The sequence below is a fragment of the Octopus sinensis genome, linkage group LG3 (genome assembly GCF_006345805.1).
Source record: "Octopus sinensis linkage group LG3, ASM634580v1, whole genome shotgun sequence".
Lineage (NCBI taxonomy): Eukaryota > Metazoa > Mollusca > Cephalopoda > Octopoda > Octopodidae > Octopus > Octopus sinensis.
Window position 1 is genome coordinate 90,039,912 of NC_042999.1, and position 23,324 is coordinate 90,063,235.

Below are 23,324 nucleotides of genomic sequence, written 5' to 3' on the forward strand. Positions count from 1 at the left end.
ATGTTTAAGTGCATGTATATTATATATATATGCATGCATGCATATGTGTGTGTGTATGGTTAAGAAGTTTGCTTCTCAACCATGTAGTTTTTAGGTTAAATCCCACTGTGACACCTTAGGCATGTGCCTTCTAGTATCTATCTATCTATCTCAATTTCACATTTTTTGAATTCTCTATATTAACTATCAAATTGTTGCCACTAGTAAGAAAGTACTTGTATGCCAGTTGCTATAGGCTTGCAGAGGTCATGAACACTTCCTTTGCAATCATTGTCATTCATACATTAATACATATACCATCATCACTTAAAATTCATCTTCAATGCTAGTAAGAGTCAGATGGTTCAACAGGATCTGATGAGACAGAAGGCTACATTGAACACCTATGTTTGCTACAGTATGGTTTCTACAGCTGGATGCTCTTCCTAACACCAACCACTTCTCAAAGTGTATTGGGTGATTTTTTTTCTTGTAGAATGGGCACAACGGAGGTTACCATGTAATTTGTAAGACAAAAAAGTTCCTTCAACTGAGTGGGTTTGTAGCAGAGATTGAAGTGACTTTATATCAGATGTTGAGAGACTAAAATATGATAGCAGGACAAAGAACTGTAGTCTTTTGATTTGTTATACTTAGAAGTTGTAAAGCTCTATAAAATATTAACTGGGCACAGTAATCACAGGAAAAGTTAAATACTGTGTAACCTAACATAGTATTAGTGGGAAAATGATTTAGCAAAGGAATTGCCTCGAGATGTATGGTCACAATAGATATAGAATGAAGGATATGAGATGCTGGTGGTTGTGTTGGGTTCGGGCTGCATAAAATGAATGCACAACACTCATGAACAATAAACAGAATTTTATTTCACTGCGCAAAATTTTCTGTGTTGGCCATGATTTTAAAATGCAACAACAAAATTTACACCCAAGAAGGACGATTCTGCAGCTATTAGAAATAGTTGATTAAGAAGGCTTTGTAATTAAGCTGCCAAGACAAGGCTTATGTTGGCAAACTGTAGCTGTTGTCTAGGTTAAGTAAAGAGTTGTGAGAATGGCTGCTAAAAGCAGCAAAAATGAGATTATGGTTAGCATAGCTGCAGGTGACCACAAACTGAAGTTTGGTGCTCAAAACGGGTCTATTTATAAGTTCTAGCAGATACTAGAAAGATGCATTACGTGATGTCTCGATCCTATTTGGTCCATAACACGGGAAAAACTGTTTCTAGGCCCTGATTTTAACTTGGTAATTTTGATGATTTGGTTTTGGATTTTGCTACAAAATCAAATTGAATCTACCCATCGTACTACAGTGTTTGCCAAGTGCTCTATAAAAATTATTTATTATAATCATTCAGGATCAAAACTTTACAATTGACGAGCCAATAAAGTTATTCTGACCTGCTAGAAATAATATCAAATAGTGAGATATATTTCATGGCTGAATCTGTAATAAACTGTATCTGAAGAGATGGGATAGTTCATGGTGAAAATACCTTTGATCAGGGCTGACCTGGGGCTAAACAACAACTTTCCAACAGTTTGAGCACCTTCTAACCTACATTTTTTTTTTCACCAGGGTTGAACCATAACTATTACTTATAAACAAATATAAGTATGTAGAGGGATAAAAGTAAACGAACTGTTATACTTTCAATCACGCTCCTTGATAATTTGATCTTTTATACTGTTAATAATTTTTCTTTCTTTTCTTCTTGTAAAAATATGTTGGTAATAAATTTGCCTCTGATAATAATAAAAAATTAACAAAATATTTATTAAAGGTGAGAATATATTGTGACACTAAGGAAAGATAACTGATACTATTTAGAACTGGTCAAAGTAAATAGGAGATTCTCTGTCAGCAAACACCGATAAGGGAGATGACTCTTATGATTACCGCAACTACCACAAATGTTTTGACCCATGTCAAGTGAGTGATATATTACTTTTTACTCTTCTTCTCTCTATTTCTGCAGCAGTTAATTACTTTATTCTCTTGTGTATTCGGGCGTCTTTCTCTTTCTGTAGAAACTATTTACTAAACAATTTAATTGAATTATTTATTAAAATAAAATGTTTAATTTAGAATTCAGCAAACAATTCTTTCATGTCCGAGCCATAATAATTGTTATGTTTTTTTACCGTTGATTGTACGATCGTGAACATATAAAGCTAAATTACTGAGGCCAAGTACTCTGAATGAACATTTTGACTAATCTTTTTTTTTTCTTCTTTTCTTAAAACTACAGAAATCTCTCCTTTATAATAGTTTGTTTCATTTCCTCTTCCTATATAACTCAAATATTTCGCCCAGTTTTTTTCCATCTCCTAATTTACGAAGACTTAATTTAACTGCTCCACCCTCACAACGTTAGAGCATCCTACTGGTTGATTTGACCATTTCCCTTCCAGTACTTCGCTTTAGTCAAAACCTAAATACACTTTTGTGTTTATAAGTTGTGAACATATACACTTCTTACTTGATGTATCTATTCTAGTGTATAAAGTGTTACTGTCAACGCACTCCAATGTTATCCATCACTATATGTTTAACTGGTTCCAGATTTATCTGATCTACCGCGGGATGGTGTTACGTTGTTTTTGTTTGCCTAAATGACTTGTTTGAGTATATTCATGGCTCTCAGTTATCAATTTATATCCTGATACAGACCTAATCTTGATTTTGGATAAACTGTTTAACTGGAGTTGCTTTCTTCATCACGGTTCAGCTGCCGTGTCCTATTTAATTGCTGACTTTGTGTCGTATTTTGAGTTCAAATCTCGGTATAGTTGACTTCAATTTTTATTCCACCAGAGTTGACAACATAGTACCAGTTGTTGTTTAGGCACAAGTGAACTGTGATTAAGCTGATTCATTCGGTCATAGTTTGTCTCGGACTTCTTTATCAAGTATCTGTGACTTTCCGTGTTTTAAGACTAAGCTCCGGTTTGAGGAAGATTTAGCTGCTATTTTTAGCAGATCGAGTTACCACTTAGAAGCGTCTTCATTGGTTCACAAAGTATCAATAAATGAATATAACTTATTTCTATAACCAATTTCAAATATCTCACATTTTTCAAGAGTAGAGTTTATTAAGCTGACACATATACTATGCATGCTTATATAGAACTGGTATTTCTCTGCTGCATATCATACAACTCATTGTGCCATGAACGTTGAGAGATTTAGGTGTAAGGTTGGTTAGAATGGTATGTCAGTGTGCGAGAGTTGGGGGACTGTGTTGTAAAGATGAAGAATGGGAAAAGTGATGCATAGTGAAAGTTGGAGTGCATCAGGGTTATTATTAAGCCCACAACTATTTGTACTTGTGAGTGAGAAGCTGGTTTGAAGTGTAAACGACAGTTTATTTTGATAGTTTGCTGTATGCAGATGATATGGTATTAACAGCAGTGTGTGTGGATGGATTGAAGGAGAAGAGGAATGAGTGGAAGAAATGTGTGGAGGGAAAAGGTTTTGAAGGTGAATATTAGAAAGATAGAGGTGATGTCATGTGGTGAGATGGAAAGATTGGGAAGTGGATGTGTGCTGGAAAAGATGGAATGAATTTCGTTAAATATATAATATACTCCAGATGGGTTCATCAAAAATGCAGTGATATGAGAGAATTATAAACTAATGTGGCTCCTACACTTGATTATGAGGTGGTATCAAAGAGTTCCAGGACTAGTTATGTTTAATAAAAAAAATATAAAATAACAAGTTTTAACATCATTTCCTTCAATACAGCAGTCCCAACATTCCTGCCATTTTTGGAATCCGACCTGGAAGTCATTTTCTGTAAGTGAGTTGAGGACCTTCTGCGTTTCACTCTTGATCTCGACAATGATGTTAAAAGAGTGACCTTTGAGCTGCCTTTTCATCTTGAGGAAGAGATGGAAGTCTACATGTACTAAATCTGGCATACAGGTTGGGTGCAGAAGCGATACTACCTTGTTTTTGGTGAGAAACTCACAAAAAAAGAGAGCTTGGTGACAAGGTGCATTATTATCTTGAAGAATCCAGACGTTAAGATTGCCTGCATGGACCCCTACGACAGTACAAAACATCAGCAATGTCATTGATTGTCCTCTAATAATCCTCATGCACAAGCTGATGAATTTTCTTCATATTTCCAAGGGTGACACTCATGATAGATCTTCCAGGGATGTTCTTTCACTTTTGAAGTCCTTTGAAACATTGCATATGACCCATTGTCTCATTACCACAAGCTGGCTGAAGCATGCTCAATGTCTCTCCAGCAAACTTCTCAAGTTTAACACAAAATTTCACGTTGGCTCTTTGTTCCAACTTCCTGTCCATGACAAAAATCACAGACTACAGGATACATGTGATCACAAAAACACAAATTTCACAACTTGCAAAGTAAACACAGCAATGTCACTTGGCACACTGCCTCATGAAAGTCACTGCTAGATCTCCCTGTACACAGAACCATGTGCTGTCATCTGTTGGCACACTACAGAACTAGTTTGGGTATTTTTTTAAATACCACCATGTATGAAAAGAGCTACAGATGAAGAAAATGTTTGATTCTGGAAATTGCTAGAGTAAGATGCATGTGGAAGAAGTTCCAAGTTCTGAGTAGCATACTAATGAAGATGGGATTTTTACTGAAACTGAGGAGAAAGGTATGTGCTACATGTGTGAGAAGTTCTATGATTTATAGAAGTGAGGTGTAAGTCATGATCATAGAAGCAGAGAGGAGAGAAAGCTGGAAAGAATAGAAATGAGAATGGTTTGGTAGATGTGCAGAGTGTCATCAAGAAAGCAGAAGTCAATGAACTGCAAAGGATGATGTGAATTGAGCCAGCAATTTATGTATGCAGAAATGGGATGATATGGCTGAGTCATGCAGTTGGGTGAGAGGAGTGGTGGAAATGAATGCAGAAAAAAGTAGGAGGAGGACAAGGGATTTCATTGTGAGAAATGTAAAGGATAAAGCAAAATGGAGGAGAGGGTTATTGGGCTCTCAGAGCTAACCTCTACTTTAACAGGGAAATGGCCTTAAAACACTTGTGATGTGTTGTTATATTGTGTAACTGATATTTTCCAATTTTGACCTTTGAACTTTTACAGATGTTGCGGCTAATTAACTGTTCAACAGGATTATTTCAAACTGACCCATGGGACAGATCTTAGGATTAAAGGTTCTGATCTGAATCTGTGAAAAAAAAAGCTGTCCATCAAATAGGAAACTTCCACTCAACTATACATTTAAATTGTAAGTTCCTTGTTTCTTCTACTGCTACTACAATAGTACTGATCCTTTGAGTTTTCCAACTGTATAAACCTCTAATTAAACTGATACACTTTTCCCAAGGGTTTTGTCTAATGTACCTCATCTTAAGCTATGGCACTAAATTTTATCTGATCTTGCTCTATGATGCTGCATTTCATTGAAATATTCTTCCTCCATATGGTTCAGTCAAACTCAATATTAGCTGTATTAACTTCACCTAACTTCTCATTCACCTCCAGTTAACCATGACCCCCAGCCACCATTATAGAGTTTCAGTGGGCCTGGAAAGGCATAGGTTCTGTTCCAGCGCTTTAGAACGAACACAGAAAGTTACCTAATTAATAGATAATAGTTAGGTTGCCAGCTGGAGTAACAAGATTCTTTAATGTGAAGAATTGGCATGAAAGTTTAGTGTTTAAACCTTAACATATTCACAATAAACACTATCATAATGTAACCTCAATATTTCCATATTGGCATGGGTTGGATGGTTTGACAGGAGCTGGAGAGCCAGAGGACTATGCCAAGCTCCAATGTCTATTTTGACATGATTTCTACAGCTGGATGCTCTCCCTAACACCAACCACTTTATAGAGCATACTCGTTTTTTTTTTTTACATGGCACTAGCACCAGTGAGATCACAAAGTAATTCACAAGACAGGATCCTCAACTGAGATATGCATAGTATTGTGGGAGATGTCAGATAATGAAAGATTAAAGTATGATAGAGGGACAGGAACAGATTTCTTGCTGTAGGTGAGATATGTGGTTACCTCAGTTGGAGAAGAGATGTATCAAGGCATACCCTCAAATTACAGGAAGGTAACTATGAGAAAGGTGGGGTAGATTACTCATCATATAGTTTGATCACATATTTATAGTAAAGCTATCAACTATGCTACATCAGCAATCAGAGACACTCAGTCTGTCTTTTAGAACATCTCACAGCCATATTGGATCAAACTTTGAATAAAAAAAAAGGTATTTTATTACATATTATTGAATAGTAATAATTATATGGCTAGTTAAAATTATATCTGGTTAAGAAATTGATAATGTAAGTGATAATCTTTTATCAATTTGCAGAGTATGAGTGACATATGCAGTAATCCATCAACTATCCAAAAAACCCTGCCATAGGTGAAAATCCACAAAGTAGAAACAGTACTGTACTGTATATTTTTTTTTATTTCTATAAGTTGCATACATCTATTTTATTATAAATGCAAAACAACACCACAGAGTAATTGACGTAAGCTTAAATAATAAAGTGTGATATGATGAGAGATTACTGCAAATGGCAATATCACTTTTCTTCCTTCTTTCCAACATTGCAGTGCCTATAAAATGTTTAAACATTTTAGCCATTATAGTTTTAAATATACTGGACAGTCAAGCTTCTGTGTTGAAAAAAGTTCACTCATAGACTTTTGTATAAGACAAAAATCTTTATAGATTTATGAACTTAAAATAGTTATATTAGATAAATTAGGAAATGTTTACAGAACTACGTTGACGGAAGATAAATCTGAAACTTTTTTTTTTATGGTGGTGGACTTTATTTAATCATTAAATAAAGTTTTTAAAAATTCTTTTTTATTTGATAATTTTAATCCTGATTAAAAAATATATGTACATTGTATAAGTGTACGTAAATGTACACAAATACTCGAGAGAATAATGGATTGTATGCTACCATCAGAGATTGAAGTGAGCAGGACGATATACATCACCCTTAATCCCACAAGTGATAGTCCTATTCTTCCTTCTATTTCGTTAGGTGACAAGAATATGCTGGGTGAATAACATGGCTGAAGACCGAGAGATTCTTCGTGAAGTCTGGGAAGGACGAATCCCAGTGTCTTTCAGTTTGTCTCCAGAGGAGATTGTCAACGAGCAACCCGATCCATTTTTTTATTATGTATGTTCATTTGGAATTGCCATTATTCTTCTCTGACAATTTTCTATTCATTTATGCACAATATTAACTCTATTTTTATCTTCCATATGATCTATTATACCTTAGAAAAAATTCAGGCATAAAAAGAATATAGTTCTGTTACTCAATTTTCAAGCTTTTTATTTTCTGTTTCTGAAGATCATTTGTTTAGAATATTACTGTTTTGTTCTGTTCTGTTTTATTATTCACAAATACTGGTATCAATCCTTCTTGTATAAATTCATTGACCTTAGATGAGGGGTAAAATAAGTTTCAATGTTCCTCTCAGCTAAAAGATATTCTCTACTCTGCTCACCTTAATATTTAATAAAACCTCTTAAAGATTAACTTTGCCTTTCATCTTTTTGGAGTTGATAAATAAAATGCCAGTGGCTTGGTAGAATTGTTAGGCCATTAGTCAAGCTACTTTGCAGTAACTGTTTTGGCTCTGTACATTCTGAGCTAAAATTTTGTCTAGTTGCTGCTGACATAGGTTTATAGCTCAAACACAAGCATGCCCCATCCAATCAACAGATTACCAGCTATGCTTGCTGTAGATAGGCCTACAACCTGCAGAGAATGCAATGACATACTGAGACTTTCATCCAGCAACAGATTAACAGCTGGATAGACATATTAAAGAAATCTATTGTTAATTCTCTCTACTTTATAAAAGAATTAGTTGTATTTTATTTCTCTTCCAGTTACTTGTTCCTCGATTAAGTTATTTTCCTTTGGTGACAGACAAAGTACAAAAATACTTCCAAAAGTTCCTTGATGCTGAGATACAAGGTGAATTCTGGTTAGAATTTGAAGGCCAACCATTAAAATGGTAAGATATTATTCCTGTGGCAATATGTTAATGGAATGGTATATGTCCACAATTTCTTTCAGCTTCTGGAATTAACCAGTGAAGTAAGAAATCTTAACATTTTGTGTGTAGGGAAGTAGAAAAATTTGAGGTCAGTGCAAAGTCAAATGCTTACATCAAGTAATGTAAACAGAGTTGTAAACTCAAAAGATAAGTCAATTACATTATCTCTACCATTATTGTTATTATTTATATGACCTTGAATGAGTTCTTTTGATTAAGAACAAAGGAAAAAATATGAGAAAGTAGGTGAGCTAAAAAAGCTGTGTTCTGCTTTTTATATATTTTAATATTTCATTATTTCATGTTCTGAGGGAATTATATAAACATATGAATTCATCTTCTTACTTGTTTTATCTTCACAGGCATTACCCTGTAGGAGTTCTCTTTGACCTTTATGGTTGTGAGGAAAATCTACCCTGGAAACTTACTGTCCATTTTCAGGTAATCTGTCCTGCTGGATACATTATTATAGTTTCTATTGTTCATTTGCTCTGTAAATAGGTGCAGAGGCTTCAGACACGTGGATATAAGATGACCAGTATGTCAGTTCAGGACTGATATCTTTAGAGTATGACATACTTCCCACTTTTATGATAGTATGGTTGAGATTGTTACAATGGACTGGTACTGGTCAAATTATTACACTGAAGTTCTCTTACTAGCCTGCATGCAAATCTTTTAATGCTGTGATTGAGGACTGTTATACAGACAGACATAATTTCTAACAGTTTCAGTAATCAGTGAAGCTAAACATGGATTGGACTTAGAAACTAAAGACTGCAGCTCTGAGACATTTTAACACTGAGCTACTGTCTGACCTATTAAAAATGAAACTTAAAATAGCCAAAACCCATAAATGATTTTAATTTTTTTCTGAATCCATCATTTTCAGAACTTTCCAAAAGATGAACTGCTACATTGTCCTAACAAGGACGCAGTAGAAGCCCACTTCATGTCTATGGTAAAGGAAGCTGATGCTTTAAAACATCGTAGTCAAGTCATTAATGGTATGCAGAAGAAAGACCATAAACAGCTGTGGCTGGGTCTCTTAAACGGTTTGTATTGTTTAATTTGTTTATTTGTGTCTCTGTCTCTTTCTGCCTTCATTTGTACATTCATGTTTCTGCTTGTATATATGTGCCTCTACTTGTGTTTCTGTCCCTGTCTCCATGTGTGTGTGTGTAAGCCTGTATCATCATAATCATCATTACTACTTTCATTGTTAAAAATATTTCTGCTTCAGACAAATTTGACCAGTTCTGGTCTGTAAATCGAAAACTCATGGAATCTGGTGAAGAGAAATTCAAATACATTCCGTACAAGATATATTTGGTATGTCAATTATCACATTTGTCTTCTTGCTTTAATTGTGCTCAATGCTCTGAAAAGTCTTAAGTAAACTAGACATATTCCCAGTATCCTGATGAAATATATTACAACTAACACAGTATCTAAATATCCTAACAGAAAATAATTTTAACATAAACTGTTAGACATTTCAAAGATTTCTTTTTCTCCAACATTATATATAGTGTATAAGATAGACTTAATAACCCAACTGTCAACTTTTTGATTTTAGTCAGTTTATTTTGTAAGTATAAAATATGCAGTAAAATATACTAACTATATGTGCTTCACTGAATTAAGGGTTAGAATTGGAGAACAAATTATAAACAGTTAGTGTTGTAAAATTGTTTTAAAAGTATTTATGATATTTTCTATATATTAGTAGAGAGGTGCAATTGTGATGGTGGAAAGTAGATAAAAATATATTTATCTTTGAATATAATTGAGATATTATTAAAGAAGTTGTAATAATAACTGGAGATAAAGTATGTTTATGAAGTATAGTGTGTGAAGGGCATGGTATATTTACAATATAGTTCCCTAAGAACTTCCTGAATAACTAAATGAGTAAACAACTATTTCCAAATATGTTTACAACTACCTGGTAGAAAGCTATGGACATTTCCAATTCAATCTTATTCAGTTATACACATTACATGTTACACTCCTTTAAATTCATTATTTGAGTGAGGAAAAGTAAATGATTATTTACTGCTTTCAGTTACATTGTTTGCAACAATTGGCTATTTTGGTCTAAATCTCCAAGTTTTGTGTTAGGTATAATAGCTACACATCAGTTTTGAGGAGAGAGATATCAGAAATCTGCATCATCATTTAACATCTATGTTCTGATTTGGCAGGTCTAAAGACTGCATCATGCTTTCTGTTTACTTAAGCATGTTTTTTTTAATAGCTGAATGCCCTTTCTAATGGCAGCTACTGTACAGCAGGTACATTCTCTGTTAGTCTACTTGTGATCCCACTATACCTCTTGTGTGTCCATAGCTTACAATGGGCATAGGATATAGAGTTTATATCTACTCCTTTTCTTTATGTCAAGCAAGGTCATTTCTGTGAAAATTCCAGGGTCCAGTCTTCTTTCCTACTTACTAAAACCTTCATCTTTGCTGAGTTTGTTTTAAGGCCTTTCAATTCTAGGTTTATCTTTTGCCTGGAATTTCCTTTCTAATTTTCCTATAAGAACTAAATCTTTGTGTAGCAATTCTCATAGGCAGCCAGTCTTAAACTCCTCTGTGATGGCATGTAGAAAGAGGAGAGCACTGAGGACTGAGCTTTGATGGATTCCTGCCTTCATGCTACATTCATTGTTGATTCTCACTGCATCTTTTCATATAGCTTGTATGGCCCCAACAAACTATTCATCTACTAGTTTCCTTAGTAACCACCAAATTACTGAACGAGATGCCCTGTCAAACACCTCTAAGTCAACAAATGCCAGAAATAATGGTTTACTCTTAACCAAATACTTCTATTGTGGTTACCTCTCAAGGGAGGCTACATCCATGTTTCTTCTGGGCATGAAGCATCTCATCTAAGTCTTCTCTGTCACAAGTCAATTGTGTATAACTTTATAACCTTCATAACCTGATCCAGTAGTTTGATTCCTCTATAATTTGCTCTCACTAAAGCATCCCTTTTGCTTTTGTAACAATTTTCAATGATACTTCTATGGCAAGCATTGTGTATGACACCTTTCTGTGTGACTTGATCAACTATTCAGGTGGTAATCAAGTATCCTACCTCACCAGATATCTTGGGAGTCATCATCATCATCATCATCATTTAGTGTCCGTTTTCCATGCTAGCATGGGTTGGACGGTTCTACTGGGGTCTGTGAAGCCAGAAGGCTTCATCAGGCCCAGTCAAATCTGGCAGTGTTTCTACGGCTGGATGCTCTTCCTAACGCCAACCACTCCGTGAGTGTAGTGGGTGCTTTTTACGTGCCACCCGCACTGGTGCCAGACAGAGCTGGCAAACGGCCACGAACGGATGGTGCTTTTTATGTGCCACCGGCACGAGGGCCAGGCGAGGCTGGCAACGGACACGAAACGGGGCGGTGCTGGCAACGGTCGCGAAACGCAAAGTTCTCTTACATGCCACCGGCACTGGTAACACATCTGCAATTTCCATTGATCGATTTCCATTAATCGATTTCGATTCTGATCCTCACTTGCCTCAATGGGTCTTCACAAGCAGAGTTTCGACATGCCACCGGCACTGGTAGCACATCCGCAATTTCCATTGATCGATTTCGATTCTGATCCTCACTTGCCTCAACACGTCTTCACAAGTAGAGTTTTGTGTCCCAAGAAGGGAAGGTATGCATACGTAGGCTGGCTCCATCCCATGTAGAAGGCCACGGGTTGTGGACTCACTTGTCCTGCCGGGTCTTCTCGCGCACAGCACACTTCCAGAGGTCTCGGTCTCTAGTCATTTCCTCAGTGAGACCTAAAGTTCGAAGGTCGTGCTTCACCACCTCGTCCCAGGTTTTCCTGAGTCTCTACAAATATTCCTGATGAATCTGCAGCTATCTCTTTCTTCATGTCCTTGATTGTTTTATTTACCATGTTGCTGTCAAATTGAATTTTGCTGATCCCTTTGTAGAGCCAGTATAAGGTAGCCCCACTTTATCCCATGCATTCTCTACATTCATCAGCATCTCCAAACAGCACTCCCACACCACTTTCTTGTCTTCTATGTTGATGATACATATGCTTTCATCATTCCAAATACACTTCTTGCTAATGACATTTGGTTCTCTCTCATATTCTATCTTGCAATCTTGAGCACTGCATGCCTCTGATCGTCAGGTTGCCAGACATACACAAATTTCCTTTATGCCTCACTCTTAACCAAGTTAACCTGTCACCTAACTGTGCTTCTAACCATCTGGTACTGTTCCCTGCTACTACCTTTCTTCCAAGTTATACAAGCTTGTCTCTATAGCCTTTACTTTTCTATAAAATTCCACTACCATGTTATTTCAGATTCGCTGGAACTTTGCTCCAGCCACATAGCTGATCTTAAGTCAGTTATTTCATAAAAATTTCCAGTTGTCATCTATGCTGCATGTATTTAAATCTTTCTCTCTCCAGTCATATGCATCAGTTAGAATTTCTCTAAACTTATTTCCAGCTGTGGGATCTTTTAGTTTCTATGTATTCTTTCTTATTATTGTCTCTAAAGTCTGTACCTGCCCAGTTCTAACTCTGAAGTCACTAGCCTCTGATCTATGTGGCATACTCTTTTACATGTTTCAGTCATTTGACTGCAGCCATGCTGGAGCACCGCCTTTAGTCGAGCAAATCGACCCCGGGACTTATTCTTTGTAAGCCCAGTACTTATTCTATCGGTCTCTTTTGCCAAACCGCTAAGTGACGGGGACGTAAACACACCAGCATCGGTTGTCAAGCAAATGCTAGGGGTACAAACACCGACACACAAACACATACACATACATACATACATATACATATATACGACAGGCTTCTTTCAGTTTCCGTCTACCAAATCCACTCACAAGGCATTGGTTGGCCCGGGACTATAGCAGAAGACACTTGCCCAAGATGCCACGCAGTGGGACTGAACCCGGAACCATGTGGTTGATTAGCAAGCTACTTACCACACAGCCACTCCTGCGCATGGTGCATTTTGTGCAAGGAAAGGTTTTGGTATTCACAATAACCGTCTTGTCTTGTTTTCTGGTGAGAATGTAATGCCTATGGGGTGTATGCAGAGATAAATGATGCTACTAAATTGCCTATAACTAGTCTTATCTTAATTATCTTATCACTCAGCTGGTCTACCACAATTACTTTATCCATTTTTCAACCAACAGTACTCTTAATCCTTCCTGTTATTCACCCAGAAGAATCTGCGTTGCTGGCTCTTGCCTGTGAAGAGTTTGGTTGAGGATCCTTTCCATCTTACCTTTTGCATACACTACTGGTTACATCATTACATAAATGTGAAAGAATTTGTATATATAGTGCAGTAGATTTTAGCTTTAAATAAAAACATATTTTGCTTTGGAGCAGTTTTGATTGTGTTGAAAATTTGCTTACAGTTACAAAAATGCTGAAGTTTTACAATTAATGTCATAGCTTTGTTGTATTGTTTTATATTACAGTCAGATGGTTCATTTTCCCAGCAGTTATTTAAACCTATTGATGAAAATGGCACTGTACATTTGCTGTCTGATTTGATGCAACAGGCTTTACCTGACTTCAATGGAGATGAAAGTAAATTTTATATTTTGTTATTTATAAATACACATACACACATAACATGTATTGCTTTTCCTTTACATAATTTCACGAACATGGTTGGTCTTCCCTTTTTAAATTGTAATGAAATTTTAGACTTTGTTAAAAATTATTGAAATCTTTCCAGTATGATAAATATTCATCATCATCATCATCATTTAACATCTGTTTTACTTGCTGGTATGAGTTTTGTAGTTTGACAAGATCTGGTGAGCCACAGGACTACATTGAGCTTCATTGTTAGCTTTGGCATAACTTCTATGGCTGGATGCCGTCCTTCCTAATGTCAATCACTTTGCAGTGTGTATTAGGTGCTTTTTTGTGCTACTAGCTCTAATGAGGTCAACAAGCAACTTGTAAAACAGGAATAATGTAAATATTTATTGTGATATTGAATGTAATGGAATGGCAGAAGTAACAAATGCATATTTAGTTTAGTGGTTTTGCATTGTGTTCAAGTCATACTAGAATTGACTTTGCCTCTCATTCCTCTGAAATCAATAAAACAAACGCAAATTAATTTTATGGGATCAGTCCAAGCAACTCTTTTAAACTTGTGACCTTGTACCAATATAAGAAATTAATTATTGAAATCTTCAATTTTCAACAAAAAAAGTAACCCTTTATAATAATAATAGTAATAATAATAATTTCAAGTTTTGGCACTAGGCCAGCAATTTGGAGGGGATTAGTCAATACCATTGCCACCAGTACTTGACTAGTACTTTAGTTTATCAATCTTGAAAGGATGAAATGCAAAGTCATATTTGGTGGGATTTGAACTCAGAAGAAAACAAGTCAGAACAAATATCCCAAAACATTTATTCTGACACTCTATGAATTCTGCCAGCTTGCTGCCTTACTTAATAATAATAATTTGTGACCTTTAATTATAACAATAATTTTAAAATGCATTGATTATTAACCCTTTTGCAAGCAGATAATATTTTAAATCCTTATGGAGTGAGTGAATTTAATGGTTTCTGTCACAAGATAATCCCAAAGTGAAGGCCCACCACCAACAGTAGCAGAAAAAAAAACCAATGAAATTAATCAACCAGAGCCAAGCTTCAGCTGGTGTCCATGCAGATCCACCTTGTCCTACGAATTAATTTATAATGGGGATTTATCATTTTTCAAGTTGCTTATGCCTATCCAATTATCTGTACAGACATCATCAACATTGTCAGAAGTATCACTGTCACCATCACTATGTAACTTATTTCCACTATCTCACTCAGCACTACTATACACTTACATCCTCTCTACATCACTTACAGATGCTTCATATTCGTCTAAATCATAAAAAATAGGACAAATCAAGATCATTTCCACTATTCAGATTGTTATCAGACACCTCTAAAATATTAGACATTTTGTCTGTATTGATTGAGGGTTGTATTACACAAACAGAATGCTGTGAACCACTAAGTGCCGACATGCTGCTTTTGAGCATTTAAATCTATAAATATGCCATTCCAAACATGTCTTAATGGCATGCAAATCGTGGGAATTCCATAGGAATGCATGCAGTGAAGCTACAACAAATTAACATTCAATATTCAAAGACCAACCCATATAGATGAATACATTGAGCTACAGCAAAAACAATCAAAATATTATAGTATACTGTAGATGACCACAATGTCATTTTTCCTGCAAAAGGGTTAACTGACCCTTATTCCATTCATGAAGTTAGATAGGGGTTGATCAAAGTTAAATCAGTTCATTATAGAGAACCATTATTGCAAGTTACCCCCTTTTCTAATGCCTGTATATCCTTATCTTGAAACAATTTATTTGCCCTCTTCTGCTAATGTAAAATACTACTTAATCTTCTGCCCTTTCATGAAAACTAGAAACTTCTAATTTTCAGAAGCTTTAAAACTATTTCACATGTATTTGTTTTACATTCAATAGGTTGTTTTCTGCTTTGCTTATATAAGCATACTTAATATTTGTATATGTTGTTTGAAGTGTACTTTATATGTAAAATAGAGAAAGTTAGTCCTCATTGCATAAATAAGCTAAGAAATAAGAGAGCTAAAACCATTTGCTAATTTTAAACCCAATTATGTTTATTCAATTTTGAATATTTGATAGATCTAATTCAAAAAGTGTTTTGTTGATCAAGCTTATTTAGCCAACTATACCAAATCTCATTGCTCTGATTAAAATCTTGAAAATATAATTTTCAAAATCATTATTAAAATATAATGAATATTTATAATTTTTGTCATTATTTGTCTTGTCAGTGAGGGTAGATTTTCTGCATATTTTGATTTCAATAAACTAAAACTTCATATAAGTACCATCTCTGGTGCCATATGATCACTATTTCAAAATATATAGTGTCTTGGTTTGTTATATATTTTATGATAATTGAAATATAAATGCTTATATCCTTTCTTTTATTTTTCAGCCAAACTGAAGCCACAGGTGTTTATTCAAGGCATTGAAGTACCATGGGAGACTCCAATTTTATGGCTGTGTGAACATTTAAGCTATCCTGATAATTTCCTACATATCTGTGTCCACCAGTGATCAGTTGACAAGACACCTCATTATAAGACAAAACCATCCATCTAACAATTCACTGTTATTGAAAAATTAGATGAAAACTGATTCTTGCTTATTTCTCTATTTGGATTTTGCTTGCTGAGAATGTAACTGACTCTTCTGATAAATACAATATATATTAATTTATAATTAAATTGAAACGGACTAGATAAATTAAAAAAAGAATACTTACATATATATATTTTAATGCTTATGGTATACATCAAAAGTAACTTTTAATTTATGCTGGAGATAAGCAATGAAAACTGATATAAAATCTTACAGTCTAAAGTCAGTATATTTTTTTGAATCTTGTTAAACTTCAATAATAACCTCCAAAGACAGAATGTTCATATTCTCATATTTGTGTCATTTGCTGTAGTAAGGTGATCCTGGAAGGTTTATCAAAACCTCATCTTTAGAAAGGTTTGTTTCCAAAATACAAGGTACTAATGATTCCATCCTTGTTGTTTGAACTCACCTCTCTAAAATATCATTTTCTGAAGTTTGACAAGTAAATTGAGGAAATATATTTTGCATGAAAAATACTGGGACAGTTGCTTGATCTTTGATTGCTGGGAGCAAATATTTTGTTTTATTTATTGCTATGACTGCTGCCTATCTAGACACAATACTGGCATCAATTACAAAATAAAGACATATCAAGACCACTGCAGTTTGCAATTAAAACTCAATTAAACAATAGATTGAAAGTTATATTCTCTCATCCTACAAGAAAGGTAATTTAGGCATAGCTAAAAAGTATAGAGGAATTACTCTTATAGCAATAACACTAAAAATTTGCAACAAATTGTTTCTGGACCATATACCACCAGGATTCAGGAAAAATCTTATCAAGAAACCAAAGTAGGGTCAAGAAAAATTGGTCTACTTTTGAACAGATCTTAACTATTTGAGGGAGATGGAATTAAAAATCTACAGGTAGTCTTACTATTTGTAGACTTTTTAAAACCTTTCACCTGTGTCCACCAAGTTAAAAATGGAGAAAATTATTTTTACATGCTATATGTTTCAATAAGTTGTAGCAGTTGTGATGATGCTCTACAAGAACATAATTACTAAAGTATTATCACCTATGGAGACAAGAATTTATTCAACATAAATTCATTACCTTGCAGGGTACCCTGTTGGCAACATTCCTATTTACTAAGTCCTTTGCACTTCAAATGACAAAATTAAAGAAATCAGTTTCGCTCTTAGAAAGTCCACCTCTCTTTATCATCCATCCATAACAATAACACACTCAGATTATAGTGATGATATCACTCTTTGCAGACATCATCTCAGAAGCTACCCAAATTCCACATAATCTTTAAAAAGCAGCAGAATATATTGATTCATATGTCAATACTTCAAAGATTGAATACATCTGCTATAATTAGGAATCCACAATAAACACACAAAATTCTATAAAATCTGGATTTTTTTCATACATTTTGGAAGCAACTTGGCATCATCAGAAAAAGATAAAACTTGTTTCATAAAGCATGGGCTGTTCTTTTGATGATCTATGTCATCTGAAAGTTGTTGCATTCTGATGGTCTTAAGAGAAGCTTCTAGGTCAATGTGGAATCAGTGTTATTTTACAAGCCCACTGCTTGAACACTCCCCAAACACCTGAAAGCAAGGCTTGATGGCATCTATACCAACATCAAGTTACCAGCCATTCTGAATGTCTCCTGGAACAACATCTAAACAAAGACTCTCTCTGACTAAACAAAGTCTCTCTCTCTCACACACACACATATTTATAGACAAAATCTTGAAGTTCCATTCAACTTGATCCTCACTATAAATTTGACTTTACTCCCAGAGAGCCATCCCATCAATAAATGTTCCGCTATGTTTCTTAAACTTTGAAATAAAAACTGTATTTTAACATATATACAACAGGCATACAGACAGTTTCTGTGTACCAATTAAACTCACAAGGCATTGATTTCCCAAGACGCCTCACAGAGGGACTGAACTCATTACTTATAATGGTTTTTCTATGTCAGCATAAGTCTTTAGTATAGCTTGTCACCACACAACCTAATTCTGAGTCATATTAGTGTGTGAACTAACATGAAATTTGACCTTCATATTTCTCGTGTTTTGTTTGGCCTTTATTATGAATACATCTTCCACAATCAGAACACGATGCCTTTTCACAGAATACTCATTGTTAGTTCACATTACATTCCCATAACAGCTCAGTTGTTTCTCTGGTATACATTAGTTGATACCTTTAATGTCCAGTCACAATCTTCATTTCATTTATATTCCTGTAAATAATAAAATTGCAAGTAAAGTTAGAGAAGAGGAAAAAAGACTTGCTCAATAATACAATGGCATGTTGAAACTTCAGTTATTCCTCAATGAATTGTAAGTCATACAAATAGCTAATGGTAATTATTATCTATGTAAATTCTTCACAGCAGATGAGTTGCTCTGAAAATAAGTTCACGTTGTTAAGTTGTACCACTTTCTCAAAGGCTTCAGTAAACACATTTTATTAATTTCATTTTTACTTTATTTATTTATTCTGTATATGTAGTAATAGTTGAGAATATCCGTAGAAACCATGATTAACGTGTCACATGTTATAGTGTGCTGTGATATAAACACTACACTAACCATAGGAAGCTGATCAAAGTGCCATAAATGAATAAAATGTAGCCAAGGTAATTTCAAATTACATATGTTACCATATTTGCACCATGTAAATATTTATGTATATGAAAACACACACACACTAAGCCCAATATATATGTTACTCTCTGAACAGAATGTTTATCCAGTTTTCTGCAATGTAAGAAGTTGAGAGTCATTTGATGAATATAATCATCATCATCATTAAACAAAAAGTTTTCAATGCTGGCATAGGTTGGACGATTTGATTGGAGCTGGTAAGGCCAGGGGCTGCACCAGGCTCCATTGTCTGTTTTAGCATAGTTTCTATGGCTGGATGCCCTTCCTAATGCCAGTCACTCCACAGAGTGTACTGGGTGTTTTTTTTTTTTTGTGACACCAGCACCTATACTTTTTACGTGGCGCCAGCACTGGTATCAATTCTACTGTGGCAAACAAGTCTTCTTGAGTACAGCAAGGTGCCAAATATCTCAGTCCTTTGTCATTTCCATCGTAATGCTCAGTATCATGTATCTTTCATCACACAATTTTATGGTAATCTGATATATGTATATGAGGAATCTAAGACTGGCTACCCTTGGGAGCTCCTCTATGTTGATGACTTAGTTCTTATTGCTGAATCACAACCAGAACTAGAGAAGAGATTTCAGGTATGGAAGCACGGACTGGAATCTACGGACCTTTAGAGTTAATTTAGCAAACACCAAAGTATTGATAATTATAAAAACAGACAAATCACAGAACCCTTCTGGGAGATGGCCCTGCTTGATATGTAGAAAAGTTGTTAGGAGAAACTTCATAAGGTGTACCCAGTGCAAGCTATAGGCACATAAGAGGTGCAATGGTATCACTGGAAGACTAACAGAGAAAGCAGTCTTTACATGTGGAAGATGTGCAGGTACATTAAACACCAGGAATGTACAAAAACTAAACTCCCTCAAATGTCAGTGGGGAGTCCCTAGAAGTAGTAGATAGTTTCCATTAATTAGGTGACCGAGTTAGTAGTAGGGGAGGTTGTTCCAAAGGCATAGATGCTAGAATAAGAATAGGCTGTGCAAAGTTCAAGGAGCTACTACCTCTGTTAGTAGCAAAGGGCCTCTCCATCAGAGTGAAAGGTAAGTTGTATGATGTCTGTATGAACAACTATGCTACATGACAGTGAGACATAGGCTGTTACTACTGAGGATATGCATAGGCTTGAAAGAAATGAAACCAGTATGCTTCACTGTATGGGTAATGTCAGTGCACATATATGACAGTGTAAGTATTCTGAGAAAAACCTGGGTATACAAGGCATCAGATATAGTGTGCAAGAGAGAACACTGCACTGGTACAGTAAGGTAATACATATGAATGAAGACAGTTGCATCAAGAGGTGCCAATTCCTAATTGTAGAGGGAAGATGTGGAAAGGGTAGACCCAGGAAGATGTGGGACAAATTGGTGAGAAATGATCTACAGACATTGGGACTCACAGAGGGGATGACAGGGGACTGAGACTCCTAGAAGTTTGCTATGCTCAAAAACACATGTCAAGCTAAGTAAAATTGTGGTTGCTCTTGCATCCCTTTCCAGCTGAGTATTCCTAATCTTGCAGGCCTGTAGGTGCTGGTGCTACATAAAAAGCACCCATGCCAGTGCCATGTAAACGTACCCATACTGGTGCTGCATGAAAGCACCCAGTAGACTCTAGAGTGGTTGGCATTAGGAAGGGCATCTAACCGTAGAAACCATGCCAAAACGTATGCCAAAGTTGTACATAAGAAGCATCAGATGTGGTGGTCATGTATTGCATATGAATTAGGACAGCTGTGTGAAAAGTGTCACACCATAGCAGTAGAGGGAACCTGTGGAAAAGGTAGACCCAGGAAGACTTGGAATGAGGTGGTGAAGCATGACCTCTGAACATTGGGCCTCACCAAGGTGATGATAAGTGACCGAGATCTTTGGAGATATGTTGTGCTTGAGAAGACCTGGCAAGCCAAGTGAGGCCATAAATGGCCTGTACCAGTGCAGCATAATCAACCCATTTAAGAGTACCCTTCAATCATTGGACAATAAACTGTGCTTGCGAAGCCTGTTGATTGGAACCTATGCCAGTGGCAGATAAAAAGCACCATTCAAGCGTGGCCGATGCCAGTGCTGCCTGACTGGTCCCATGCTGGTGGCACATAAAAAGCACCATTCGGGCGTGATTGTTGCCAGTACTGCCAGACTGGCTCCTGTGCCGGTGGCATGTAAAAAGCACCATTTGAGCGTGGCCGATGCCAGTACTGCCTGAATGGTCCTGTGCCGGTGGCACATAAAAAGCACCATTTGAGCATGGTCATTGCCAGTGCCGCCTGACTGGCCCTCATGCTGGTGACATGTAAAAAGCACCCACTACACTCTTGGAGTGGTTGGCGTTAGGAAGGGCATCCAGCTGTAGAAACTTTGCCAGATCGGATTGGAGCCTGGTGCAGCCTTCTGGCTTACCAGCCCTCAGTCAAACCGTCCAACCCATGCCAACATGAAAAGTAGGCGTTAAACGATGACAATGATGATGATAACATGACTGGCATAACCATCACTATACTTGGCCTCATCACAACATACACACATCTCTACCATCTATTACACATACCACCATCACTACAAACATATCTATATCTTCCACTATTACAAAACCCTCCTCTACCATTTCACATACCTGTTACCATTATTACTTCATTACACACATCACTCACTATCACTGCAATTACACACACACCTCCATTAGTTATACCACTATTACATACCTTACCATCACTTAGTACAACTTCACAAACTAATGAAGGAGCCTATAAGTGGTTGTCAATTTGCTAGAAATAGTTACCAAATCTCACTCAAATCACTACACACACTGTAATAGAAGACATTGTGATCTTCAATTCCTTGCACATAGCAACACGTAAGAAAAAGTGGAATGTCCTTCATCACAGGTTTGTTCGATCAGGGTTGACCTGTGGCTAAATAAAGAACAGCAACAACAACTACAACTATAGCACAAATGCCCAGACTGACTCCATATAATAAACTACTCTTCAAAGAGTGCAGTGTAATCTTCATCTAAGTAGAGGTAAGTTATATTTGAAGTCCTGGGTCAGTAACTAGTTACCTACGAACTATATTTTTCAAATTCACTTGACCAGAGGTGACCAAGGCTACACACCACAATCAAAATCAACACAGTTACTTAACCTGCTTGAGAAAAAAGTTAAATCCCTTTTGGATTGTACCCTACTGCCACTGAAATGCTCAAATATATAGGATACATGCTTCCTGAATATAATATGTCAGAATAGGATACATGCTTCCTGAATATAATATGTGAGAAAAGATAAAGCAGTTGCAAGTAGAACGTCAATCAAATTTTAACACAGAAACATCATTAAACATACTACCACCATATCCTTTTCTACTAAATACTGCCATCACCACAACTAAATTACCACCATCTTCTAATATGTTTTCCCTTCTCAATGAATGTACTGAAAACGTTAATGAGATGAAGTATATGAATGTAGCCTTCCATATGTGGCAGCACACTCTTCAATGTAACATCCCTTAATAATAATATACATGTATTCTCATACACATGCAGAGCCACACATTAGTATTCACACTTGGGAACACATATATGCAGAAAACCCCTCCAACACATGTATCCAGCAGTCACACAACTACAGATATTTCAAAGCATGCTTAGACATAGAAAAACAAACACACATGCATACAGGCAGACAGGTTCATACACCAAATGACCTAGACACATACCCACACATATCCATATTCTCACATTGCACTGTGCTGGAGCTGTGTTCAACAGAGATGTTTACTACCATTTCCATTGAATGACAAGGACTGCCATTGTCAGGGTAAATAACAGTTATTGATGTTTCAGTAGTATAGGACAGAGTGAGAAGAGATATCGGAAATATTTTTGCACTAAATAGTCAACATTCCACCACTATACTCAAGCATATTTATATGTTTAGCTGTTTTGTTGCCAGCCTTACTATATCATAATTATGTTCAAAACAGCACATATGAAAGTGTCCAAAGTTAACCATCTAACCGTGAAATTATATTTCATGGTTATTCTAATAATGATGTTAAATACCTACCAAAAAAAAGAGAACTGGTATTTTCTGTAAGTCACATTACCTCAATAAATTCAACATATCTCAACAAAAAATAGTTTCAAACATGGCATCCTCAACAAAAGATAGATTGGTATATAAAATTACTTTCTGCCATTCAGGATAAGAAAATTTTGAACAGATATATCTGATTGAAATTTCAGTTGGTAAAACTTCCATGAAATGGTATTATTTAATAATCTTTTGTTGTTTACCAAATACCAACTTGCTTGAAAAGCAG

General features: G+C 35.8%; 1 protein-coding gene across 2 annotated transcripts; it reads left to right on the top strand.

The window, feature by feature from the left end:
* The first annotated feature begins 1,814 nt into the window (after window positions 1-1,814).
* On the top strand, window positions 1,815-18,796 carry LOC115209427 (autophagy protein 5). 2 transcript variants are annotated; one of them, XM_036501156.1, is made up of 10 exons: window positions 1,815-1,932; window positions 5,101-5,245; window positions 6,351-6,433; window positions 7,045-7,185; window positions 7,908-8,035; window positions 8,440-8,518; window positions 8,970-9,132; window positions 9,321-9,409; window positions 13,575-13,686; window positions 16,133-18,796. In XM_036501156.1, exons 4-10 carry the CDS (start codon window positions 7,072-7,074, stop codon window positions 16,252-16,254), a joined length of 807 nt encoding a protein of 268 aa, XP_036357049.1. In that variant the 5' UTR covers window positions 1,815-1,932; window positions 5,101-5,245; window positions 6,351-6,433; window positions 7,045-7,071; the 3' UTR covers window positions 16,255-18,796. The 2 variants fall into 2 exon arrangements, with proteins under 2 accessions (XP_036357049.1, XP_029633700.1); XM_029777840.2 differs by lacking the exon at window positions 6,351-6,433.
* Window positions 18,797-23,324: the final 4,528 nt, after the last annotated feature.

What these genes read in the sequence shown, in the direction of transcription:
- LOC115209427 (XM_036501156.1), top strand. Translation starts at nt 7,072, where the DNA reads ATGGCTGAAGACCGAGAGATTCTTCGTGAAGTCTGGGAAGGACGAATC. An exon ending in AACTTACTGTCCATTTTCAG is followed by an intron (nt 8,519 to 8,969) that starts GTAATCTGTCCT and finishes CATCATTTTCAG; the next exon opens with AACTTTCCAAAAGATGAACT. An exon ending in GTGGCTGGGTCTCTTAAACG is followed by an intron (nt 9,133 to 9,320) that starts GTTTGTATTGTT and finishes TTTCTGCTTCAG; the next exon opens with ACAAATTTGACCAGTTCTGG.